General features: G+C 38.7%; 2 protein-coding genes across 7 annotated transcripts in view; one reads left to right on the forward strand and one right to left on the reverse strand.

Moving 5' to 3' along the window:
• The window catches only part of fbxl17 (F-box and leucine-rich repeat protein 17), a 208,727-nt gene extending 185,618 nt beyond the window's left edge, over nucleotides 1–23,109 (reverse strand). For 2 of the 3 annotated variants that reach the window (XR_003443863.2, XM_027167168.2), the window contains exons 1-5: nucleotides 22,862–23,108; nucleotides 21,342–22,051; nucleotides 19,830–19,952; nucleotides 19,372–19,629; nucleotides 17,383–17,514 (exon numbers count right to left, since the gene is read on the reverse strand). Coding sequence is in view for 2 of the 3 variants with exons in the window: in XM_027167168.2 (XP_027022969.1) it covers nucleotides 17,383–17,514; nucleotides 19,372–19,629; nucleotides 19,830–19,952; nucleotides 21,342–22,031 (1,203 nt within the window). In the remaining variant the exon portion in view is untranslated. Of the gene's footprint in view, nucleotides 1–17,382; nucleotides 17,515–19,371; nucleotides 19,630–19,829; nucleotides 19,953–21,341; nucleotides 22,052–22,861 lie in introns of all 3 variants that reach the window. The other variant, XM_047800166.1, reaches the window with a different exon arrangement.
• Nucleotides 23,110–23,271: 162 nt separating this feature from the next.
• On the forward strand, nucleotides 23,272–27,512 carry prxl2c (peroxiredoxin like 2C). 4 transcript variants are annotated; one of them, XM_027167179.2, is made up of 6 exons: nucleotides 23,272–23,886; nucleotides 25,723–25,791; nucleotides 25,894–25,947; nucleotides 26,037–26,142; nucleotides 26,889–27,023; nucleotides 27,265–27,512. In XM_027167179.2, the coding sequence occupies exons 1-6, from the start codon at nucleotides 23,596–23,598 to the stop codon at nucleotides 27,390–27,392; spliced, it is 783 nt and encodes a 260-aa protein (XP_027022980.2). In that variant the 5' UTR covers nucleotides 23,272–23,595; the 3' UTR covers nucleotides 27,393–27,512. The 4 variants fall into 4 exon arrangements, with proteins under 4 accessions (XP_027022980.2, XP_027022981.2, XP_047656129.1 ...); XM_027167180.2 differs by having other exon boundaries at nucleotides 26,982–27,023; XM_047800173.1 differs by lacking the exon at nucleotides 25,894–25,947.
• Nucleotides 27,513–27,944: the final 432 nt, after the last annotated feature.

The raw sequence follows: 27,944 nt of genomic DNA on the forward strand, positions 1-27,944 counted from the left end.
CCAAAAAGAATTAGGATCGATGCATGTACATCTAGGGGTGTACAAAGAATCCTGCCAAGCTGCTATCAAAGGAAGGGCTTGTTGGGTCAGAACGTCACCCCTCTAGCCGTCACGGGTTACACCGTGACCTTGAACAATGAGACTAGACGGCTGGAGTGTGTGCATGAGTGTGTTCAGGGATATGTGTGTAAAGAGGGCAGATACGAATAGACGCAGGAGTGCCAAACTGGCAAGCTATCTAAGTCGCACACTGGCTTTGTTGTCATGTGCTTACATGTGAAGTAGGAAAGAGAGGGTCTTTGTGTCTGGAAGGCGAGGAAGCTGGGAACTAACAGCCACCCAAAAATATATCAGAATGCGATTTGCTGACAAAATGAGATTTTAAAGCAGAACAGACAATCCTATATTAGAAATGCAATATAAACTAATTTCATGGTTTTGTATTTGTGGAATTTTCCATACACTGTTAGGATTTCTATACAAAAAGATTTTAAATGTTTCAGAACATTTTCAAGGTTTGACAAATTTAGTAAGTTTAAAATGACTGCACATATTTTAAATGTTAATGTAAGATTTAGTTATTTTAAATGAGCTTTAATAAAAGTTAACATATAAAAAAACATCATTTAGAACCAATATAAAATGTATTTATAAAATAAAGCTTACTGTAGGTTGTGTTATTTTAACAGTAAGTATTCACTTTTATGGGGAATGTCGTTTTCCATCAAACAGGAATTTATGTAAAACTAAACAGCAAAATAGACTTAAATAAACAAATAGAAATATAACTAAAGTAGTAATAACTGCTCCATACAACGTCAGTTTAACAGACATAAAATTAACTTAAAAACAATCATAAGTAAATACAGTTAAACCATTTTAATTATCATCCTGTAATATTGATTACCGCATGGATTGTCCCTGGCTTTTCCTCCTACTGGGTTTGAACTTGCAATCCTGTCTTTACAAGACACACATGATTTTATCATTGTTGAACATTTATTTAAACCTCTGATAAAACAATGGAAATGCAACCCATTATTATCATGACAAATATTGCCCTTTAAAACTAGACATGAGAAATTGGATTATAAAGGAGAAATGAACACCTTAAAGGGACTGCAGACATAAAAGTTTAAAGCTTTTAGAAATAAAAGGAGAAATAAAAGGAGAACGTTGTCAAGGACACTTCAGCAGAAATGATCAAATTCAAATGAACAAATGCATGAAATAAGCAGGACAGATTTGCACCTGACAATTTACATTTTGTGGCTTCATACAAAGGAAACGGCACATTGTACATCAGAGTAGAGATGTGAGCGCATGAACAGACCTGCATATGACTCATAAAACTGATGACATTAAAATGAGTGGTGATTTGAACGCAATTAATAAATCAGCTCCTGCACCGAATAATCCTTTATTTGCCATGTCATATGCACGACACACCCTAAATATACCCTCAAATACATTTACTTTACACAACACACTGCCAAGATTTATGCAGATATGACATCATAAAGCCAATTAAATGAAAGTTTTTAACAGATAGTTATTCAAGCTACGTTTCAGTGAATCTGAGTTGGAGGTTATGTCCATGGTTGATGCAAATAAGTTTCCTTTTTGTAAAAGGCTATAAAGGAAGAGAGGAAGGGGGATAAAATATTATTATGAATTATTAATGAATATGGACTTATGAATATGAAGGTTTTACTGATGGTATTATGTAGGTGTACAGTGACATTTGTGGAAGTATGCTTGTTGGTCTTTTCAGATTAAAATCATGAAAAATGACACTTTCAAATCTCAGCTGCAGGCAGGTCTTGAACTTAACCTGAATTAGAACTGGTTATGTAGTTTTTTGTTTTTTTTTCAGTGCTCACACAGATCACATTTATTTCAATGAGATCTGTAACTAACAGGCCCAAACATGTTGTATCATGACATGTTCTACCAAGCCCCTGTGCACAAAGCAAGCATGTAGACATTGTTTGACATGAATGAAGTGGAAGAACTCGAGTGTCCTGCACAGAGCCCTGACCTCAACCCCACTGAACACCTTTGGGATGAACTGCAACAGTGACTGCACACCAGAGCTCCTCACCCAACACCAGTGCTCTTGTGACTAAATGATCACCTCTCCCACAGCCATACTGCAAAATCTACTGAAAGCCTAAATCTAAATGTGGAATGAGACGACCAGAAAGCATTTACAGGTGTGAGGGTCAGGGGTCCACAGAATTCTGGCCAAATGGTTTCCATCTGCAGCAAATAAAGAAATCCTAAATGAAGAGAGGCTGAACAAAATCAATCGAGACAAAAAAGAATAAATAATAAGGAACAAATATGAAAGCTCACCAGATCAAGGGCCACTCTACCACACCATGCCCAAGTAAGCCACCTATTAACTTTACCTTTAGCTGGTCAGTCAAACACGTAGACAGTATGCATTAGTTCAGCTACTAATCTGTACACAAAGGCCTACAGTGCTGCATTTAGCTCCGTTACATTTTACTCATATAGCTACTTATTAGTTTACAAGAAGTACTGCATGCCCTAGCACCATGACACTCTGAGATCTGGACAGCAGAGCACGTTATGTAATTTATTTATTTATTACTACGTTCTTTTATTTCTTACCCTATTTGATGCTTAAACTACCGTATTTTCCGGACTATAAGCCGCAACTTTTTTCCCACGCTTTGAACCTTGCGGCTCAAACAATGATGCGGCTAATATATGGATTTTTCAAAAAATAAAAATAACAAAAATACACATTCTGTGACATGCTCAGTTATTGACTCGGGAAACTCCAATCTGTGAATATGTGGCCAACTTCCTGCTCCTTCAGTTCTGTCCAGCACTGGAAAGCTGATCCTATATTAACACAGGTCCTACTTCTTGCCTTATAGGAGGAAGACCAATGACTTTCTTGGTAGGCTACTGTTTACTGCCAATGTTTTTCTTTTTTGGTACAAGCCGTGTTACGTTAAAGCCTGTGTAAAGTTAATTTGTTTCAATGTACCTGTAGGCACCTGTGGCTTATAGACATGTGCGGCTTATTTATGTTCAAAACAATATTTTTTTTTTAATTCAGTGGGTGAGGCTTATATTCAGGTGCGCTCAATAGTCCGGAAATGACGGTAACTGGTCAAAGCTTTAACTGGTTACCTTGAGAACTCACAAAGGTCTGCCTATAAATAATATCAATACCAAAAAAAGCTAATAATATTTAATAAAATGTGTTCTGTGGGTGAAGAGAGAACCAAAAGCTCTATCCAATATTTTGCAAAAACAAACTTCAATAATGAGCCTAATATAAACTCTAAATGGGTTTACAAAGTTTTGAACAATAGAGTCTCAACATCTCATTCTGCTCTATAAACAAGCCCACTGTAACGGCACTGCCTGAAAATCAGAGAGCCCAATTTGGGGGAGGGAGAGAAAGACAAGTACTCATCTGAGACCCTTGTAGGAAAGAGTTTAATATCAAATCTGCCCCAGTATCCCTTAAAGAGAACCTGAGAATGAGGGAGTGGAGATAAATTATGGGCTTCATTGCTGAAAGATTGGCAGAAGTAGCAGCCTGCTTACTGTTGGAGAAAGCGCAGCATTTATACTGATTTCCACTGCCATCTTCATTCACATAAAACTCCCTTCCTTTTTAATAAATGAGCTCTGTGATGTGTTCTGTCAGCAAACCTCAGTAATTCCCTATGCACTAATATAGATGGCTCACACAGAGTCCACAGAACTACCCACTAAAGCACCTAGCTGCCCCCCATCCTCTGTCTTAATATAATGAAGGAAGTGTTCAATCAGTGTGGGCTTCCATCCGTGCAGGTATTAAGTTTCAGAAGACACAGAGCAGAGTTCCTGCAGTGCCCTCCGGAGAAATCCCCACTTGTTTTACAATACCTGTGTCTAACTGACGCGATAACAAGGCCAGCTGGGAGGAGGTACCTAGTGTAAATCAAAGAAGTGTAAGCCTCCTAGCTGAAGAGGCCTTAGTTTGAGATTACATCCTGGAAGCCCATCAGAAAACAACTGTGTGAATAGTGGACTAGTTCATTAGTTAATATTAATACTATTCCTACTGAAATACTGAAATGTTTGAAATAAAAGGCTCTATCACTTCAGTATTATGCATTTTGGGGCGTTCACTGTTACTTAAATGTGACCAAGGAAAATGACATGTTTCTCACTTTAATGGAGTGCACCTTGGCTATTACCATTTATTTAAGCCATGATAGCTAGAGATCAAGTGAATCCTATTATTTTTCTAAAGCTGCAGACATAAAATGTATAAAATGTAGCTGCATTGTGGCGGGAAAAAACATATTTTTAAAGAAAGAGGAGAATGAATGCAGGTAAGTAGTATATTGTGACTAGTGTATAGATCCCAGCAGCACTAATGGGTGTGTTTCTAATGGGAGTGGGTGGTGAGCACATCTAAATTACTAAAACCTAAGTAAATAACTCAAGAAAACATTTCAAATAATAATACAGCTGGCCTTGAACACACGGTTGACTCACATTCAGCACATGCGCTTTGGAACTAAACTGCTGCTCAGGTCATATATATGTGAATAACAAATCACTGTACCAATGAGCTGAACTCTAACATTTCAACAGAAGAGTTTAATCAGTTAGAGTCTCAAGTCCTGAAACACACTTCATGGAAAACTTGTAATTGTAATTGTGACTGTGATGGCAATAGGTACTATCACCGTAATTCCAGGCTCCCAAGGTCGAGCTCCAGTTCCAACCCCAGCCATAGTAAGAAGGATAGGAAGGAAAAGTGAAAAGATAGCCAAAATCTCCAACCCACGAGAAAACTATAGTAGACGACCAGAAAGCTTTTAATAGAGCCATGAACCATGTGATGTCTAAGTCTTTTTCTCTCATCTAAGCCACCAATTGCTGATGAAAAGGCCATAGCCATAAGGAATCATGATGTTCAAACAGGCTTTCAGAGGCTATTTTGTCAGAAAACAACCTGCAATTGGGGGGAAAAAAACGGACGCACAAGCACAACTCCAAATTGGGGGGCTATCTAGAAACCTTCCCCTTTGAGATGAGGAATGATCCATCTCCCCTAGGGGAAAAGCATTTAGCTCGCTCAAACCCTGTAAAGTTCTATAAAGGTACTTTTGTATTTTTCCTCTTTTCCTTCACAGTACTTTGGGTTGTTTTGCAGTTTTCCTGTACATATTAGTGCACCTCAGTAACCCTCCAGCACTCAGCTGCCTCCTCCAACGGTGACCTTTACCTGTCACTTCCTAATATTTATGGCCTTTTCAGCTGATACACTGTCAAGAATAGATGTCATTCAAAAACTGCTTGCTGGCTCTAAAATCAATCATGCAGCAGCAGGGCCGCACGAGCTGCAAACAAAAACACACAGCCTTTAGGTTTTCTTTCTGTAATACAATCACAAAGGGAAAAAACGGCAGCCTATAAAGATTAGTCCTGGAGAAAATAGAGAAAGAAAGATAATTTTGTATTTCATGCATTACTCAATGAGATGTATTTATAAATTGGCCGCCTGCATAATAGTTGAATCTATTATAAATCTAGAAATGCTGCAGATTACACAGAAGATCTTTGCTTCAGGAGAGATTTATGTCCCTAATGGCCCAAGGTTCATTTTAGAATCTGAATATTTCTAGCAAGTGAATATCAACAATCATACTGACACCACTGAGCACCTCTCTATATCTCGCTCACAAAAGACTCATAAATAACATCGAGTGATACTGGAGATTCACGGAAATTAAATACTGCATTGTATACATATAGTAGCATTGCTATAGAAAGCAATAAGCTGAATTCTTTTCTTCACATACCCAACTAAAGCGGTTGGGGTTAGAGTGCAGGGGCAGCTACTGTATGATACAGCGCCCCTGGAGCAGGGAGGATTGAGGGCCTTGCTCAAGGGCCCAGCAGTGGCAGCTTGCCTGTGCTAAGCCTTGAACCCCGATCCTCCGATCAACAATCAACAACCCAGAGCCTTAACCAACTGAGCCACCACTGACCCAACAGCAGCATGTAATTGGCATGTAATTAAAAAACTACATAAAACGTTAACATATTAATTGATGTTTTCCAACAATTTAGAAAGAAAAGGTAAGAAAAAAGTAAAGGTAGCAGTGTTTATAATTTAGAACGTTGATAATTTCCGACCCTGACATAGTTTTGAGAACCCCAACAACCAATCACTGATTACCGCTGTTCCTAACAACCAATAAAATTGTTCTGAACAACCAAGCAGTACTGTTTGTCCCACCAGAAATATATACATTATACACACACACACACACACACACATATATACATATACACACTGATTCATGAAAAGCCTCAGCTGCAAATAGAGATTTCATTGTAATAAAGATTTTAAAGCTGGACTTCTCAAAGTATCTGCAAGTCTTCCTATTTTTTTATCCAGGATATATTTAAATAATGGCTCCACTTATGCGAGATGACAATGACTCTGCACTGTGGATCCCCAAAAGGTTTAAATACCTCAAAAACCAAAAAGGCAGAAACAGTCGTGAATCAGATTGTTGATTAGATTCAATTCATGTCAATTTGGAAGCCCCAGAAATATAAAGCTCTAATAGTTTTAAAGTTTTAAATTTTATGCTGCAAAACACAAAGCAGTAAGTGGCAATTTGACTTTTTCCAAAGCTTTAGTGCTTCAAATAAAGCACATACCCAAGGGGCTTGTGTTAATTCTCATATCTTCATCTGAAAACATCATCATCAGTGAAACCCATAAGGAGAATGGAACACGTACTCTCTCAGTATGTTTCCAGTTTTCCATTTCTGGTCACTGAATAATGTCTCGGCATCTTGTGTGTGTGTGATGCATCTTGCTTGAGGCTAAGCTAATGGAAGTGATTTCTCAGGCTAACTATTATTACCTTTCCAAGAGCTGATAAGTGCTGTGCTCAGGTCAGAATAGCAAAATGGATCATGAATGATACCAACAGCCTTCTTAACATGGGGAAGGAGTGTTTAGATGGCGTGTAACGTATATGTGGTACTTGAGCAGAATAGCAGCCTCAGTAATATCATCTAAAATACAGTACTTCCCTGTTTCTCTTGCCTAAAGAATCCATGTCAAGGAGGTTATGTAAACATACCCCAAACCAGTCATGATAAAGGGGCATATGACTTGTGTGTGTGGGAAGGCTTCTACCCATCTGGGGCAGACAGATCCAGATTATTATGAGAGAATATGATAAAAGATTATAGCTTCTAACAAACGCATCGCGAGTAACAAAATAGGAAACACATGTTATCATTACTTGTCTTGTCTGGCAACAGCCAGTACATCAGTGGAACAAATGAACTTGAGGTTGTTGGGTTTTCATGGGATTGTTTTATTGCTGTACTGATAATGTATTCAGAGAAGCCCAGCAGGAAATTAGCAGCTTGCTCTGTGAGACGATAAATTCAAATGAGCCACTTGATCTAAGCTGCAAGAGACACAGAAGCAACCTTGACCATAAAACTAATGCAATAGCAATCCTGATTTATATTTAGACTGGGAAATATTGTGGTCTTCATCTTCAACACAGCACACACAATAGTATACTAAAAAATTATCTGGTCAGTTGAGTTTAAGACAAAATATCATGTATAGTTACATGAAATATTACATTTCTCAAAAAAAAAAGTGACTTCATTGCTTACACTAAACTTGATTTAAACAGTTTTCTAATGACTAGACTGAATGATGCAGAGTGAGTGTAATCCATTCACATAAACTAATTACATTGTGATCAGATGCCACTGATAACATCTAGAACTATAACATTACATTTAGGCCTGTATTAAAGCCTATATTAAAGCCTGTATTAAAGTGAAACTTTACTCGTAGGAAACATGAGCGTTATAGTGCAGGGAGCTACGGTTCTTTGTCAGTCTTTGACTCAAACAGTAGCATACATATTATGTTAAGCCAGAATCTTCTTTTTTCCACAGCATTTAAATTGTGATAAGACTTCAAAAAGCACAGAGAGTGTTTCGAGGCAAAACAAGTGATTTCAATATCTTCTGTGTTCAGTCTCAAAAAACTAGATTTGATCTTTATCACTAACTATCTCAATCACAAAAATCTCAAATAAAAGTAGAAGTGTAGTTAATTTGGTGTTAATGTGTACCACCATGTCACCGGTACAGCAGGCCGAATGTAATCCCAGTGTTGAAAGATTTGGTCAAGAGGCAGCACTATAAAACATTTGGCAAACTATAAACAGCAGAGTTAAGGATTGATTCTGAGGACGTCTTTGCATAACTGGGGAGTCGAGAGATTTATATTTTCTAATATTAGCAAACTGCTGTCCGGTGGCGAGATAAACCTGAACCAGCCTCCCATTTAATGCTACTTCTTAAGTTGAGGTCACAATAACTGCTGACTCTTCTGACTGTCCTTTTTACTCTAAACACATTTCACCCATCATAAAGTACAGATTTCTAAAAGGCTAGATCCTCCACAGACTTTAATCGAGCCATTATTCAGCAGAGAACATGACTGAAATTTTCCCTCTAATCACACATTGCACACAAAGCTGAATAATACCTAGCTTTCTTCTCTTTCAATTGCTCTGACCTTAAAAAGGTATGCATTTACATCAGCTAATTCGGTTAAGTTCGAAGAAGACGGATAGTTGCCATTAAATTCAATACCAATTGCGCACCTCCTCAAACTTCCCCCAACATGCTCTATATGGCCAAAAGTATGTGTACACCTTCCCACTCACAGCCGTGCATCAGCTTCCCCCAGAATGTCTCTGTATGCGATATCATTTCATCATCTCATATTCATGTCATTTTACCTTTTACTGTATTGAAGAGGCCCAAACCTGTTCCAGGATGGCAATGCCCCTGGGAACAAAGAGAGCCATGAACATCTTTGGGTTTCCTCACCTGACATCCATGTCTGAACTCACATGCTCTCGCTAATATACAATCCAAAATCTAGCGTAAAAAAGAAATCCCAGAAAAACAACTCAAAATTAAAGCACATGCTTTTGGAATGGGATGTTCTACAATGAGGTATCCACATATGTTTGGCCATATAGTGTAGCTTTCTCTTTAAAATTAGCCCAGAAAATAGAAAAATGTGAAAGCAGAAAAGGAAAGAGAGCAGAAAGAGAAAGGCAAGATGACAGGGGAAAGATAGGAGGTGATCTGATATTTCTAAGGAGTAGGAAACTGTTATTTTAAAAGTGAAGAGGGATCGTGGGACAGCGCAGGCTCTGATTGAGTTTTTGGCCTGAGAGAGCTGAACAGTCCCTCAACACCACACAACAGCCTGTAATAGGGTGCAGCTTTATCAGAGGATGACAAACACTCAGTGAGGAGGACAGATCGAGAGAGAGAGAGAGAGAGAGAGAGAGAGAGAGAGAGAGAGAGAGAGAGAGAGAGAGAGAGACAGAGACAGAGAACACCTAAAGGATGATGTGTCTCTCCATTCAGAATGAAAAACTGTAATAAGTAGGAGACAGAAACAGAGGCCGTAGGAACTGCAGGGAAAGAAAACAGAGAAGGAACTGAGACTAGAAAGACCTGATCAGAAAACAGAGCACCAAATGTTCTCATAATAGTCAAGCTCATGATAAATAGCAGAAATAATTACTCAACAAGGGCCTGATGATTATTTACGCACAGGGCACATAAAATATGGCATATTTACGCTAAAAAATTTATGTCATTCAGGGTTCTAAATGGTCCTCTTCAGACTTACTCGGCTAGTTTTAAGGCAGATCCTGACTCCTTGCCTCAGCTGCTGTTGGATTACAGCTGATCTCTCGGATCACTTGCAAGTCACACGTTGAAGATCTCCTGAGAGTGCCAATAAACTTTTTTTTAATAGATACTAAGTGTAAATATTGTACAATTATTTTCTTATTAACCTAAAGTTTCACTCTGTCCTTTATAAACAGGTTGACATTTTAGAGCCCAAATGAACAGTGTTATAAACTTTATAGGGAAAGTGCAAAGCTAATACAGACTAATTAGTCATGATGATCAAGTGGACAGATGTGCCTAGGTAAGTATCCTAACTATCTTGCCTAACTATCTATCTTGCCTCTGAAGAATCAGGTCCAGCACCAGGAAGAACATCGATATGATAAATCCCAGTGCTTTAAATGCTGATGGAAATGTTCAGTAGGATGCTCCCTTGATTACAGTGTTCTATGATCTAATCATTCTCATCATTCCTGAGGTAGCTGATGTCATGAGAGGGGAAAAAAACAACAGCAGTTTAAGGACTAGAATGTTTCCTTTACTCATGCATAGTTGTTAATTACTGAGGCTAAGTGCACCATTAATCGATTAGGTGTCTTGACGCAATATCTCATATCAGCTTTAGCGCTCCAGGAAGAAGCTTGAGGAAATACGAGGCTTTTTTTTCTTCAAAGGATGACATGCTTTACAGTCTGGATTGTTGAGTCATTCTTTTATCTACTAGAATTCCAAACACCTCACAGGAGCAACACTTAAAATGAAAAGGATGTCACTGAACAGTGAAACTTTTGTTTTTTTGGTGTGTTTTTTCAATCTATTATCAGGAAACTGCGGGGTTGATTCCTGACAATGCCACAGCCATCCATGACCAAACAGGCAGAGAGGGACAAATGGCATCACTTTCACCCATCAAATGCAGCAACACTAGCCAACTGTGGGCTCATGTATGCAGACATGTGTAGATACCACCCATGTCTTAAAAGAAGCACGTCATCTTTTTCAAAGCTGTTTACCAGTATGCATCATGCTGTTTAACAGACATTTCCATACAGGCTTTCAGTAAAATGTGAACCTGACTGCTATAATCTAGCAGTGTTAGCAGTGCGGGTGTCTGTTGCACGTTCATTAACCACAAAGCCCCAGTATCCTTATTAAACCAATTCATTATTCCTCCTATTGAACCACACTAATAAGAGCTCCCCAGGCCAGCCATGAAGGGGGAGGCAGAAAACACAAGCTTATGTGATGTCTGCACCTGAAGACACAATAAAGCTCCAAACAAGCAATAAACATAAGGACAGATAAAAGAAGCTGATACTGGAATGCAGAGCATCTGAATAGCTGAGAGATGGCAAAAACTGAGCAGCTGCAAACCACACTGGCCAAACTACAACAAAGGCGGGGCAGGGGAAGTCTGCAAACAATGACAAATACTATGCAATTATGCAATTCTCTCATTACACCAGAAACACATGATGGATAAATGACACGCTGGCCAACGCATCCATCAGTTTTATTGAAGCTGGATGATTAGGGCAGATCATGAGCATTTAATCAAGTAGAAAGAACATAAAGTGACAGAAAAACAAAAGAAGGACAGAGAAAAAAAAACTCCAGCGACTTAAGTCTTGTGTCTTTTTTGGTGTTTGCAGAGTAAAGTATCATCTTTGCTGTATACAGGCATTATATTGATGCTTTAAATATGAGAGGAGCTTCTTTAACAAATACTTTTAAGCTAAAGAAGAGGAGATTAAAGGAGGTGTAAAACTAACGTGAAAGGCTGGAAGAGAAGAAGGGGAGATTTCTCAATGCACTGATTAAGCAGAAGGGGAAAGAGCTGAGCAATCGCTGACCTTGTTCAGTCCCACAGATTCCACAGCTAACCAGCAGCAATTCATCATTTGCCATCTTACATTACATTTAAAGGCTTCTATTTCACCCTCTGAAAAATAACCTAGCAGTTACAGAAGACAGGGAACGTGATGTCACATTTCCTGCTCAGACAAAAGGTAAATCCATCAGTGCTCTATGGGGAAGGGGACAGGCGAGCAGGGCGTGACAACTAGCCATGAATCATCTCCTCATAACCTGAGGAAGTGAGAACTTTGACTTTCCTCAGAACTGTAATTAAGCATTTGGCTCAGCTATCAGACACTCAAGCTTATTATTATTATTGTTGTAAAGGTGCCACTGCAGCAATCTGGGGAAACTTAAACACTAACATTCCTCTGTCCTCTTTGCATATTGCCAATGTTTTGATCTAACCATTAAACATGAACCCTGAACAAATTTTTTTCAGGTATTTTTTGTCAATAACAACCCATGGCTGCAATAAGAACTAAAGAGGTACAAATAATACAAATAAACTACCAGGACAAGAACAGTATTTAATTAAACTTAAAGCCAAATGGCATGTAAAAAATCTTCCAGAAAATATGTACATTCTGCTCATGAAGAATAGAAATCAGTCATGATCTGAACATTCACACACGTATATTTGTGTGTATCCTATGTGCATAGTTTCCCTATTGATACACACTGCTCTGCGAAGTAAAGAAAGGATTGAGGCTAGGGTTAGAGCACCACCTACAGACGGTAAAACACTTAACTATGCCCCAGGGGTCATATAAGTTGCAGTTGTCACCACTCCTTCCTTTATTCACCACATCCAGAGGAGAAAAAAGTCTTGTTTATTTCAATGGCCATATAGTCACCTGAAAATGTCAGTATTTCAAACAGCACATTCAATTAAAATCTCAGGGAAAACTGTCCACTGTACTGATAACTTGTGAGTGAAAACAGATTGACTGCCTGATCCACCTTGAGGCACTGTCCATCAAAGTAGCCAAAGATGGATGCTACGTCCTCGAATGAGGAGGACTGACCCGAAAAGGCCAATGCTCCAGCAGAGATCAGTACTCACACAACCTCAGAAAATCACCAGTATCGAGTTGGAACAGATGAACCATTTCAAATGCTCTACTCTTTGTCCATTCTGGATTTTCAAGGTGTAATCCTCTCCTGAGACACTTAAAGGACACTTCTGAGTTCCACATCTTACAGCATGACATGACATTTAGAAACAGCTCATCTTTCTGGAGCTTTTCGCTCCTAAAAAAGGGGGGGGTGCCTCTTGTACTTCATGATGCCGTCATGCTGGACATAAAGTTTCAAAAAAGATTCACTGAATAGAGAAAAATAAGTGGAACATGGTCCATGAGCTCGGTTCGATGGTGTGGTGGACAGATAGAACTGATGCTGAACTGATTTACTGATTTATCTGATTTAATGGATAAAGAATGATCAGACCTGTCCCTGCTAAAGGTAATCAATAAACAGCTACTTCAAATATTCAAAAATATGGTTGTATGAGATACAAGAAATGCTTAAAGTTAATTGAAGGTTAGATGCCTCACATGCTCGCTTGCTCTCTCTCTCTCTCTCTCTCTCTCTCTCTCTCTCTCACTCACTTTTCTCTCTTTCTCACACACACACACACACCAGTGACTTTTTATCTAAGAGAGTAAAATATTCACCATACTTCCAGAGCTGGTTCTATTTAAATGTAATTGCAGGATGCTCTTGTGACAATCTTCCAGGGAACAGATGCACTCTTACGTTTCCTCCACAGAACATGAAAAATGGATTTCACATAATGAGTATTTGCAGCCATTACCACTTCCTTTCCCCTGTTTTCGACACACTTGAGCTTCCATCTGATGCTCTCGAAATATGAATGAAACGGCTACATCATGCTATGCATAAACCCACAGTCACTGTTTAAAACCTATCTACAACATCAAACAGAATGGGGCCCGAGAAATCTGACCTTTTTTTAAACAAATGCCACTCAAGCTGCCAGTCTTTCCAAAGCTGCTGTCACCATCCAGTCCATCACAGAATATTAGAACGTGAAACAGAGGGCAGGATGGGGTGGGGAGACTGGTACATACATGTAATTAGAAGAAAATTGAGGCCACATAATCTATTTTAGGTCATTCACAATACCATTTACATTAGACAGTTAGGCTAATTAAATGTGGGAATAATCAGATAGGTGTCTATGAAATCTCTTGCTCGCCTCCAGAAAGCAGCCTAATCCATTTCCTATAATATCACCACTAAGGGAAAATTAAAATCATATGCTTCGTAGAAACCACAGTAATGGGAAAAAGCAAAAGAGCAAAACCCATCTCCTTCTACAAAATGAATGCTTCTGACTGAATGCAGATTGCATTGTGAGGAACAAATTAATTGACATTATTATCCGTACGCTGGGGTGTTTCATTTGCGTTTATAAATGTCATGAAAGTACAGCTTCTTTTTTCATTTTTTGTCAGCAATTTGTCTTGCACCCGAGTCTATTTGTAGATAATGCAGCATAATTTTACTTACAATATTAAATAAACGATTGCTGCTTGCAAGAAGAAGTGAATACAAGCTTTGAACGTTTGTACCATGCAAAGGTCCTGCTCTAATTATTCCAAGTCTAAAGTTTAATTAATTACTGTACTTAGCTAGAAGAATGTGCAGCCACTGAAAAGTATGGAATCTCGACTGGCTCTTAAACACTAAACAGGGAGAACAGGACCTGACCAGATCCACTTGGTGCAGGTTCAGTAGTTCAAACCTGACAAAGAGACAAGTGGGCCAATTTAAGACCCAGAACACTTTAGCAAAGTTGAACCTGGGCCTGAAACAAAAAGATTCAATTTGGAGACCATTGCATGCTGTGTAATTGGCCAAATATGCTGCTTAATTGCTTTTAGTTCTCTGGGTTTGCTGCCGTAACAAGTGGGGGCAAGAGCACAGAATACTCTGTAAATCTGAATATGGGTGAAAATTCAATTTATCTATTCTGCCCCCTCCGAGTTCCAATATTGTTCTAATCACTGCTGGGTCATTAAAACTGAAGCCATTTAGGCAGGATGGAAAACCAGTACTGATTATGTGGCACTCCGTAATACCTTCCCCAATTTGTTGAGCTATTACTCATTATTAATAGTGACTTTTTCCAGCAGTAAGAAGCAGCTCACATGCTACTCGTGCATGCAAAGGGATGGAATATGAGAACCGGGATGCATTGGCTAATCATTTGATAGCACAAACACTGATCAAATCTGGAACATATATGACACACATGTACCCAGAGTGGGGTTCCTCGGGGTAGTAGTAGGAACATACTGTACATGCTGTAGGTGGATGATATAGAAGAAATGTGTCCTTAAACGTTTGTGCACCACAAGATAGAAAATGAAATATTTAGCATACAAAATGTGCCGAGGATTTATTACATCATACCTGATGGGGGTTTTTTGGGGTGGGAGACAGTTTAAGAAGGCAGGATCCCTAAATATATATTTAAAAAATAATCTTATGAAATGAAATAAAATCATGGCTTTTAAGTTAGTTTTAACATTAGCCCCTTTTGAGTCTACACCTTAATCACAGGCACACCTCCACCTCTACACCTTAATCACAGGCACACCTCCACCTCTACACCTTAATCACAGGCACACCTCCACCTCTACACCTTAACCATAATGCCAAATTCAAGTCCAAGGCTCAAAAAGAATAAGTAATATATTCTTAGAATAAGTATCCAAAATGTAAACATGTAAACAAAACACTATGCAAACATCTGTGTGCGTACATTTGTGAGTGAACATATTGTGAGTGATTTTTTTAAAACTGAGGTCACCGCTTTTGTCAATTAATTGTTAAAACATCATTTTGTATGTAATCCCATCAGCAAGGAGCGCAGAAAAATAGACTAGAGCAGTAGAAGCGGAAGCAAGAAGACGCACGCCTATCTAACAGATCGTCCCCATTCATCATTGATTGGAGGAGAGAGAGGCAGGATCACTTTACTCCATTAGCAGGGCCGAAGGCTGGAGGAAAAGGGTCATGGGCCTCCTTTGTAAATGACTCATGCAATTGTGCGATCTGTCACTGAAAACATTCAGGCCCATGACAATGGAGAGATTCAGATGACGGCCGTAGACCTGATGGAGCCTTGCTTCTTAAACAAGAAAGAAAAGAGAGAGAGAGAGAGAGAGAGAGAGAGAGAGAGAGAGAGAGAGAGAGAGAGAGAGAGAGAGAGAGAGTATGGGTTCAGGGCTGCATGACTTCACAGAAGAAGAACATAAGTCGCTCCATTCACATGCGCCTGAGAAAGGATGCGGATGAAAATAACACAAGCTCAATAACCCAAAAAGGGAATGCCTAGCAAATTCCAGTCAGTTTCCACATCAACATAAACTATTTTTTCCCAAAAAAAAAACAGCAGAATACTAGTGCAAAACCATTACAGAAATCTATTTAATGATAGAACACACTGGCAGACTTGTAGCATCTTCACTGTCTTTAAGAAAATGTGATCTTTTCAAAAGAAACAAACGTGTTTAATTGTAAATTTGATTTGTTCTTTTGTAAATCAATGCCAAACACAACTCATTCTTTGTCTGTTTTACCAAATCACTCGACTGTCAAAGACAGTTTCATCTTTGAATAAATAGTACTGCACCAAAACGGCACATCTACACATCTGGAAATTGCAAGTGAGAAACCCGATCTAAAGGGTGTTAAACGCTTTCCTGTATTGTGATAAATTGTATTATTGGTAACAGACTTTATAAGGCCCAACAAAACAAGTATTAGACATCATTATGTGCAAAGGGCAAAGGTGGAGTATATAATGAGAAATAAATAAATTTGCCATCTGGGAGTAAAGACAAGATTCAGATATCTGGTAAACCCAAGCTTGTCTTGAGACTTGATATGGACCAAGGGTGTGTTGCACTAGACAATGTGTAGGAAAGGCATTCTACTGCCCCCCACTGGTGAAAAATACACTCAGCAATTATAGTTAAAGGAAAAAAAATAATCTGAAACATTTGACAATTTTGATTAACAGATGCATTGGCCCCCATGGGACACGTTTGTGTTCTGGTTATTCTGTTCGTGTGAGCAAAAACTGTTATTCATAAACCTCAATGAACAGTGTCTAAAATATGCTATTTACCACAAGGGAAAAGACAAAGAAAAGAGATAGGCCACTAATGAGACCCGTTTCATTCCTTCATTCCATTCCTCGGTTCATTCCTTCGCTTATAGCTATTTTTAATTAGCAACAAATACCTCTAGTATTCCTGACCAAAAAATTCCAAATAAGTTCCATGTGTTTCCCCAACAGTGGTGCCTTAAACAAAACCTTAAACCCACTGGGACATGATGAGAAAGATTAGAGGGAGAGATACAGAGAAACAGAAGTAAGGACACGGAGATCAGGAGATCAGAACATCTGTGTGGAAAGAGGGGTATAGTTGTGTGTGTGTGTGTGGGTGGTAGGTTGGCATGTAGTTGGTATAGACCCAGAGGCCCAGTCTGTGCTAATAAGGATCCCATGTTCCATTTGGTTACAGAGTCTCATCTTTCAACCACAAACTCCTTTGAAAGCTTCCTCCATCCGCACCATAGCTTCCACATGCAGTCCCTGCACATTCCTTTTTTAATTCACTACATATCTGAAACAGACGCACTCACACAGGTGGTATGTGGCAAAACAAACCAGAACAATATTTTAGGTTGCAATACAGAAGAACTGACAGCACCTACCAGTTTGTTTTCTTGCATGTAAATCCTCTGCAGTTTGGGGCAACCCCTCGCCAGCGCTATCAGACCCTCATCACTGACATTGTAGCACTGCCCAAAATGTATGTCCTTCAGCTCTGAGCAGTGTTCACCCAACTACAGGGAATAGGCAAAGCAACAGCATGATTGTTAGTGGTAAACAAATTCAAGAGCAGAAGTCAATTATTTGGTCAAGTTGATGATTCCCAGCCACTAACATGAAAAGTCATTATAATCCTTATCAACAATCTACTCAAAGAAATAAGACTTTCAAGCTCACTATAGATTATCTATATTATTATTAATATGTTATAAAATATACATACAGCTTACAGATACGAGTTGTAGTCTCCATCAAAATATATATTCACTTGAGTACAAATATATCAGGGTCTAAGAATTCTCTAATGGTAAACCCCTGTTAGAGGGGAAATTGTAGAACATGACATCTTTTTAATATAGACGTAACAGTAAAGCCTTCTCCTCTACAGAGAGTTCAGTCCACCACCAGGGTGCTGAGGGGAGTCTTGATGCCTGTCTCTCTTCGCTGCATATCTTACCCAATTGTGAATCAGGCTCAAAAAGCACATTGTGAAGCATGGGCTATGGCAAGCGTCTTCAGCTAAGTAGTACCTGGTCCATTGCTGGGTTTGTAGTCATTAGTGTATTAAATCTGATGCAGGTAACTATAGGAAATCAGTGAAGGGAAAACTGCAACAGAGTTATGTGGGAGAGTTTGTTCTGGGTCAGTTGCAGCTATGGGACAGCATACAAGGAAAGACTGCCAGAAGCAGTTTGAACTGTCCAAAGTTGATGAAAAGTGACTAACCAAGCACTGGAGTTTTGTCCCTTGAGAGACTGGGAAACTGAAACGTGAATAATGTTTCTCCAGTGCTACCCCAAGGCTGCATGTGTTGTCAGATGATGTAATCCTAGAGTTATCTGGCCTGGGAAGATCACTGCCATTCATGAATGAACAGGACATGGAGTATAAGGACCAATGCAGATTTGCTGATCTAGCATCATAAAGGGAAAGGGCCATTTCAGAATCAGGTTTATAGGCCAAGAATGTTTTCCACACAAGGAATTTGGTTAAACCTGTTGGTGAATTTGTGATAAAATGATACCACCTTGAAGCTAGACAAGTTACTAGAGATGTTTCTTAATGAAAGGACAGCATGTAGAAAGAGAACATAGCAGCATGTGTTCGCCAAATCCTCTGTGTCCAAGACCAAGACAGTGTGAAAATAAGGGAAACTAAAACTGATGAAGTCAGCTTTGTGGTCAGCCGACTCTAGAGCCACCTACCTCCACTGTTTGGGATCAAGTCAAAAGCGGAGGGTATAAGTACAGAGACTGGTGAAATGTACCACAAAGAACTGGAGAAATGCACATTCATAGGCAAATGAACAAGAATGAGAGGTGATAAGCAGAAGCCCAGTCTGAAGCGAGGATAATATTGAGGAAGGTTAAACCTGTAACTTGGCCTGCCCAAGGCCTTCACACCTCAGGGAAACCTGAAACCACAAACATATCCAAACATCATATACACCAGGATAGCTAAGTTTTATCCTTTACAAGTCCCATTTTTAGAGCAGGCCAATAAATTTGGATTATGCATCAAACTCCATGAGTTATAGACAATCAGAAATCAGAAGTGATTTTCTCTGGGTGTTCCAGCGTCAGAATCCTGCGTTCTCATTACTGCAGTCCGAGTTTGATTCCCAACAAGGGAGCTAACCCAGCAACTAAGAGTTGACTCTCAGTGCTGGTCCGGAAGGGCTTGTTGTGTTCGGAAGAGCATCTAGCGCAAAAACTGTGCCAAATCTAACATGCGTACCACGTGATCCGCTGTAGAACAGGGAGCAGCCAAAAGGGAAAAAAAAAGAAAAGAAATCAGAATCACAATGACTGGAATCCTGGGAATTTCAGTCTACTAATGAGAAAAACAGATAACTTCTCTCTCATTCAGACCTGTTTGAGGGCATGGTCGCTCAGTTTGTCCTGATTTCCCACATGCACTTTCTGCAGCAGTGGGCAGTGCCAGGCCACAGCACAGAGAGACGCATCACTGAGCTGCTTGCAGCGGTAAGCTGTGTATTTCAGCAAACCAGGACACTGAGAGACTAGAGTGCATACACCGTAGTCCTCGACGTTTCGGCAGTCTGAGATGTTCAGTTCCGTCACATTTTGTTTCCAAGATGCAATCTTCACGAGCAGGTCATCTCTCACCTGCAAATCACATACAAATCTCTTACAAAACAAGTAAAAAAGTCGTTTTCTCAGAGCAGTTACAGTAATTAGAGCAATTAGTAATTACAATTTCCAAAAAAAGTTTCACATTAATAGATAACAATTTACAATATTCAGGTTACCATATTTAGAGAAATATAGAAAAATTGTTAAATTCGAACAAATGTTCAAACACTAACTTGTCTCAGGCCGCTGAGATCAATTTGCTTCCAGAATTGGAAGTCTAAGCAGAGGTCCCGCCAATACTTGCAGACCAGGGAGGCACTAAGACAACGCTCCTTCACTGACAAGTGAGAGAAAACCTAAAATAGAAAAGATTTTATGGCAATTAAACTATTGGTTCCACAAGACAAAGCAGGAAGACCATAAAGTGGAAGTTCAGTGCTATCCCTGCTTTAATAAACTCAATAAACATGGGAATTACATGCAAGTGGAAATCATATCAAAATGCTGATCTATATTCCTCCAAGTGAGGGACTACCATACAACAATTTATATACAACAACTGACAAATCATAAACTAGGCACTTTGCCACTGTTTTTTTTTTTTTTTTGCATGATGATCTTTACTAAGTAGTTCAGTTATCGTAAAAGTACAAAATACCTGTGATGATGTGGAATGGCTAAAAATTAGAGACTATGTGTTTGACTATGCAAAAGCTACAACAGGTTTGTTAAGTGGCATGAAGTTTGCTTTTTTTGTTTTAAGATTTGCATAAATTAGGTTTGACACTAAATCAACTTCAATCAAGTAGTAAACAGATCTCCGGTTCCCAAAACTGGTCCTGGAGTATGCCTTGTCCTGTGCATGTTAGTTTGGTTAAGTTTAGTTACACACATTAGGGATGCACTGATATGGCTATAAACATTTGCATTAGCCTATTTCTTAGAAAATGCAAACAATCGAACGAGAAAAATGATGCTGCCGATGACGCATTATGTGAAAGTGTGTGATGGACTCTATTTCCACTTCTGCCTGCTCACAAATCATTCTTGAATAATCCTGCACACACTTGCAGCTATTAGGTTTGTTTTCACAGCTCATAATATTTTCTAGCATAATATAACCCTATTAGTAAATAATTACTCTGAGCAAAATAACGAATAACGCAAGCTTCGTATTATAACTATGACTTTTATAATTGTATTATAAAATTATATTATAATTATAATCGTATTCGTATTATAACTATGGTCCCACAATTCATTCACAATTCCAGTCTCAATTCACATCTAGGTTTGGACATAGCAAAACGTCTCCTATGTGGATGTCCTTAGCTAATTTAATAAGCGATGAATGCTTTCACAAGGAAACATATTTCTAATACTTTTTTTATGTGATAAAATTTATAAATCATCTTAAACTTTGGTCCGAAAGAATAGAAAATGTTTATTAAAAAGAAAATAGGCCATTGTTATTACTCAAATTATTACTTATCGCTATTAATTATTAGCACTTTAATCCTGGCCAAATCGATCAGCAATTTTTACAAACCAGGCCTATACGTATCTGGAAACATTACACCATATTTCACCTTCTATAAAGTGACTAGTAGAAATAAATTTTAGGTGATACATGTCCTATACAACCTGACAGGTCAGTAAAGATTCCTTTACATTCGGTGGAAAATGAGGATCTACAATTTCATATTGAGAAGGCAGATTAACCCTGCTGACCCAAATGTACAGACCTTGAGTAGTATGGACGAGGGTAGGTGGTTGATTCGGGATGTGTCTGTGATCTCAACACTCTTTCCCTCCTCTGCTGCACTACTAAGGGTGAGAAGGCATGAGGAGGAAGAGGAAGAGGAGATATCCGGAGCCTTGTCATTGCTTAGGTTATGCTCTGAGTCCACCTGAAGCCCCACTACTGAGCTCTCTTGCTCCTCTGAAAAGGACGACGAGGAGGAAGGCAGTGGGCAAAGCTGGGGCAGTAGGGACTGGCTGACATTCTTCTCATCCTCTTCACTATCTGTTGTCTCCTGGGAAGTACAGCGGGGCTGCTTGCATGGAGCCAATGGCTGTGGATCGCCACTCTTGCGCTTACACACCATCTCTGAATAATCGGTGCAGAAGAGCGCTGGTGGTCCAATGAGCCTGGCTGGCACTGAGGAGAGCAGGCTCCGGCCCTGGCACTCCCACACTGCCAACTCCGCAGGCGACAGGAGGAATTTGGCACAGTCCTCAGGCGAGCTCAACTTGGCCAGTCTGGAGTCGTAATGACAGTCAGCTTCGAAGCCGTCACTGCTGCTGCTGCCACGGATGAAGAAGCAGAGCATGCACGGGCCCCGAAAAAAGCAGCTCCTCCTTTTCTTCTTCTTGCGCAGCGTCTGTGATCTCTTCTTCAAGCAAAGGCCATTTATTGAGAGAAGATGGCCCATATAGATGACTCAAACTGGCTCTGGGAAATGTGATGAGTAACACAAGAAAGGCATAACTGACATTGAAAAGCAAAAAAAAAAAAAAACGAAAAAGACGAATGATTTACTCACGGCATAAAGATGAAAATTAAGTGTATACATACAGTCACAAGACAGTAAAATAACTATCGGTATAATAGGATGTGTACTAGGGTTCACAGGTCATACTGAATACATTATTTTTCCAAACCACTTTGAGAGTTGATGTGTCTTGACAAAAATATAGCTATGGCTCATCCTCTAAGCCAGTAAATTAATAACAGTGCCATAGCTGTAGGAAGAAGGAGGAATCATGTTATTGATCTTTAACAACACATCCATCATGTTCTTCTCAAAACTTAGTGTTTACATGACAAATCATAACAGTGAGGCTTAATTACAGAAGGAAAGTCCATCTTTTTAAATAACGTGAATAATAGATTGTGAAAAGTATTTAACAATAAAAGGTGTTCGGGTGGAACAGATCACATCACTGAACCTGGAGTACAGATTAAATAACATTGGAGGTTAACAGTTGTATTGGCAGTTTGCATAATGAACTATCTAGTTGTTTGGTAAAATAAATAAAAGTTGGCTAAATACTATCCGTTATCTGGAACCCCAGGAGTCTCCAGCTCAGTGTTTACACAGGTGTGAGAGTTAGTGCTTGTTCCTGACTTTGTAAAACTCGCTAATGTTGTTGTAGTAGCAGAGAGCTAATGTTACAACTGTGAAAGCCCAGACGTTGATAAGATTGTGAGCTAGTTTGTTAGCAAATATCGATGAGAAAACAAACAGAAGTGTTTCCTCACCAGCAGCTGCTGCGGGTCGGAGCTCCGTCCCGCTCGCTCATAATCCGCGTTCACGGCATAAACAAACAAACAAAGACTATTTCATTAAAACGCTAATAGTGGTGTTGATAACATATAGCTGCTTTAACGGTGTGTCAACTCGCTACTTCAGGCTGAAATCCTAATTACTCCGACTGCACTTTTAGTGCACTAAAGGGGGTGCAAACAGCCTACATAATTCCCTACATAATAGTGTACTGGTGTAGGGACCATGAAGGCTATTGACATTCTGCCTCATTTTCTATGCAGTTTGGAAACACTTCCGGTATCGACACTACAAAGGAAGTCCCACCTCAGCCGACTAAAGTTAATCCGTAAAGTAAAATTGCTATTGGTTGAGAGAGCTGACTATATTATCTCATTGGCCAATAAACTGCGACAGGACTTTTGTTGTTGTTGTTGTTGTTGTTGTTGTTTTTGTGAAGTGTAAGTAGACGTACTGTAAAAATGTGACGAAAAATGTGACTACTGTTGGTAGTTTTGTAAACGTACTTACTCGACATTTTATTTTGAAAGTGTTTGATTACTGTAGAGTTGGTGGAGAACCGTGAGCTGGTCTTATGTCGTGTGCATATTTAAGTACATTTTGAATACATAGATCATTTGGAGAACGAGACATCTTTTAACTCATATTTATAATTTATAAAGCGATCTGTTGTAGAAAAAAAACATTTTCCGCTCCAGTCTCGCCCAGGATGGGATCCTTTCCTGAAGAAAACGTCAATAATAGAAGGGGATGGGCGCTGGGCTCTGGGAAACTTCACACAGATGGAGAAATGGCTACTAGTTCTCCAATAACGCAACAAATCTGCAGCTCTTTACCTCCAACATCTTCACCCACATCTCCCACTCCCAGTCCCATTCCCACTCCCATTCCCAGTCCCATTCTCGAGGTAGAGGACTGTCTCATCTATGATCGACACGGTGTTGGCATAACATTTAAGAGCTTATATCAAAACCACAAAGCTATCATTATTTTTGTGAGGGTAAGATAACCATTCTTACTTTTTTCGGTTTATTAACATTTCTCTAGTCTTTTTTTGTTTGTTTGTGAGAAAGCATTAGAGTACACATGATGCCATTATTTTTCCCCTACTCCAAGATGCCTTCAGCCATACTGAGAGGTTGATTAGCTCTACAGAGAAAGTAATCAGCTGGAATACGCAGTGATGGTTTGTGAAACAAGAAGTTCCCCCGAGATCCTGTTCATCTGTCATTCTGCTTTTATACACAAGTTCTAGTAGTTGCCTCTCATGACCTGTTCCACCTGTATGGTGCATAATCTTGAACCAAAACGCTGCTGATTTGCACCAAGAAGCCCTCAAGCCATGGGCTTAGCATCTTTTTTTCAACATGGGCAAGTCACTCAAATTATTTGCATGACAGTGTTAAAAAAAAGTGCTAACAGGCAGTAGTTGTGAACATTATTATACATATTAACATTATATGTTATTATAATGTTATTAAAAATTTTGCAGGTATTACAGTGACTTGGTACATCACAGTTCTCTCATGTGGTACATATTGGACACTTTTATTTCAAACGATTTTTTTTCTTCCTGGCAGATTGGCATTAAAGCCATACTCACAGTGTGACTTGCAGTAACTTCATTGCATTCTTAAATATAGTTATTTATTATTTAGTTATCATGAGCTAAGCAAACTTAGTTTAAAACCATTTTTATAAATATAAATAAAACAATAATCATATGTTCTCACATATGTTTAAATACTCTGTATTATATTTGCTGCTAAGACTTTAAAGTTTAAATAAAGGTCTGTTCATTAGCACAAGAAAACAACCTTATGGGGAACATTCTCTGTACATTAAGAAACTTTCCCATTTGATTTTTAAACTGGTTGAAATACATTCTGGTTCTTGGGTTTTTGTTGATGACCATACTATAACAATTGTGAGCTTTCATAATTTACTATAATTTACCACAGGAGGCTATTCTACATAATATTTAGTGGATGTAATGTAAAACAATAATTTTAGAAAATAAGTGATGGACAGAAAGAACATTTTTGTCCATGGCAAATTTTAGACCCTACTGTAGGTACAGTACATGTAGTTTCAAGGTCAAGAACTTCAGTTAATATTCTTATGAGGCTGTGGCAAACTGCTGATATCCTGGCATTTTCATAGAAATTCACTTTCAAGTGTTTACAGAGGATGGTTATAAAAAGAACACTGATTTAGCAACAATTCTGGGGCTGGAAAAATCTTTGGTGATAAGAAAGGTCTGAGGAAAGGATTGGTTTGAGCTGCCAGGAAGGATATACTTAAACTCATACAATCATAGTTTGCAACTATAGCTAGCAGACAAGCATCTCACATGCACAAAACATTAAATCTTGAGATGAATGGGCTACACCAGCACTGCTGTCAGCCAAGAGCAGCAGGAATAGGAGGTTATCAAGAGTACAGCCAGGTTGAATATGGATATTAAAAAAAATAAAGTCTTCACTTCTCTAGTTTTATGAGTATGTGCCTATAAAATACTCAAACAAGCTCATCTAGCAACATCAAATTGTCATGGTAAATTAACTGAGTTTACACTTATCTGATGTAAGATGTGACCTGTATCTGCATGATTTTAAGAAGTGATGGTTTTTCCTGTATGTTATTAAGTTTGTGTATGATACTGTTTTGTCATTTCTGATATTTGTTCTTCATTCAATACATTATTGAATGTTTAATAAAAGTAAAGTTTTTTCAATAAAATATGACAAGCTAGTGTAACAGTGTACAACATATTGAGGTTTGTGACATTTTTTAGGAAGTACAGGAGGATTTACCAATTTCTTTGTTTTGACAGAGTTTTTTATGCTACACATGTCAGGAATATGTTGAGGACCTAAGCAAAATACCACAGGAAATGTTAGTGGTGAGTGCAATACATCATCAGTAAGTGATATTTTACACATGGATTGATTTTGTAATCCTTTAAACATGTGCATGGAAAAGACATGTCTCTTTGCTGCTATAGGGTGCTAATGTCCGACTTGTTGTCATTGGGCAGTCAGGCTATTCACATATAAAGGTAAATTGCAAAACAGTTGAATGAGAATGTGATGTGTCTGAGTAAGTCAATATCATTACATAGTGTTCATTTTCAGTTGTTTCTTGTAGGCCTTCTGCTCACTGACAGGCTATCAACATGAAATGTATGTTGATCCAGAGCGACGTATTTATAAGAAACTTGGGATGGCACGAGGGGAGATCTATGAGGAAAAAGGTAAAAAAAAAAAAAAAAATCTCTTGATTTAAAAAAATTGGAAAGTACCATATGTATGATTACTCTAAAGAAGCAGCAGCTGTCCCTTTTTGATTCAGGTGAGGTTAAGTACTCTAAACTATAATCTTCCTGAGACACTGTGAATCATCCGGGTATTTTGGGAATCACAGTCATAGCTGTCCATGGCAGAGGGTCTAAGTGGCAGTGCATATGCCATATTCCAGCACAGTCATATTCACCATTACTCTGAAAAGCAACAGTGTCAAAAACCCACCATCTAATTATGGACAGCTCATTGGAAAACCATTGGCACAAAGAAAACTTCCCCACCAACCATGTATTTGAGCTTTCTGACGTTAGCCAGCCAGATCACTACCATTGGCCTCAGAGATAGAGCCAAACTGACAGGTTGTAAACTCACTCTACAGGTCTGTGTGAGCAGCACACTGATAGATTACAACAGAAAACTCTCTGAAATTTGAATTGAATTATCTGTCAGTCACAGGTGGGAAATGAATCCAGTGGAGCAGAGTACAGTACAAACAACATTACAAAATTTCCTTCCTCAAGTAGCTTTCCAGAAATAGCAGAATTTTGAAATCCTAAACCCAGCAATCTTAGATTGTTACACCAATCTCATTGTTAGAGCATGTGTTTAATTCCAAGAACTGCTATTCAACTACTGTTGGCCCCTTGAGCTAATTTAATATAGTGATGAATGATTTTGGATATCTGATTGCTCTTAGCCTCTCAAAGCCCTCATGTGAAATCCAGCATGCTTGTTGGCAGCATAAAGAGTATGTGGCGTGCCATGACCAGTCCTGCCTTTGATTTTCAAGGAGATCTTCTCCAACAAGGGGGAGCATTCATCATTGGCCCAGGTGACAAACAATTTACAACATACACCATTAAACACAACAGACTCAAAGTGTTGTTCAGACCCAATTAGTACAGAACATTTAAAATACAATAAATGTATACTGTAAATACAATGTATAATAAATAACAAAGCACCATACACAAGTATAAGTTATATTTCAGAGCTTTGTAGTTTCAGTAGAACATTTTAAATTGTACTGCCTTTGAGTATGTTATCTAAGATAATTTCATCTTTTTTTGCAGGCCCCAGCATACATGTTGCACATTTTGACATGAATCGATTTAACCATATGCCCATCGATGATTTGCTTCAACTGGCTGGAGTGCAGGTGGTCAACTTTAACAGACACGCCAAGATTATTCACATATGAGAGATCAGACATTTCTTTTTAGAATAATCCGAAGCTTATACCATTTCAAAAACCTGATCCACAGACACTGTATCGTCAGCTTCAAGTTAACCTCTGATGATTAAAAGTTCACCAAAATCATCACATTCTCACTCACGTTCAGTGATTGCTTTATACTAATCAGGTTGCAGTTGATCCAGAGATTGTTCTGGGAACACAATATGAGTCGGGATATATGTTGTATATATACATACATATATATCATATATGTTGAGACATAAACATATAAATATATATATACACAAACACGCACACACACCTATGATATATATGTATGTATATATTCAGCACAAAGCACTTATAGAGCTCAGACCATGAAAGTATTGCAGCTGGCATAAAAATAAACGCATATATACGGAAGAGCAACACACTCTAATAGTTTGTGCACCCTGTGATAGTGTACAATAAACTTATATTTAATATATAATGTATTATATATAACATAGCCATAGTGTGTGTCACACTCATGACACCCGTCCACACGTTTACCAGAATCTTTGAAGGTGTGAGTCG

The sequence above is a fragment of the Tachysurus fulvidraco genome, chromosome 14 (genome assembly GCF_022655615.1).
Source record: "Tachysurus fulvidraco isolate hzauxx_2018 chromosome 14, HZAU_PFXX_2.0, whole genome shotgun sequence".
Lineage (NCBI taxonomy): Eukaryota > Metazoa > Chordata > Actinopteri > Siluriformes > Bagridae > Tachysurus > Tachysurus fulvidraco.

Excerpts from the sequence above, each read along its gene's own strand:
- prxl2c (XM_027167179.2), top strand. The coding sequence starts at position 23,596 with ATGGGATCCTTTCCTGAAGAAAACGTCAATAATAGAAGGGGATGGGCG. Across the intron at positions 23,887-25,722 it reads CTATCATTATTTTTGTGAGG|AGTTTTTTATGCTACACATG; the intron begins GTAAGATAACCA and ends TTGTTTTGACAG. Across the intron at positions 26,143-26,888 it reads GGAGATCTATGAGGAAAAAG|CCTCTCAAAGCCCTCATGTG; the intron begins GTAAAAAAAAAA and ends GATTGCTCTTAG.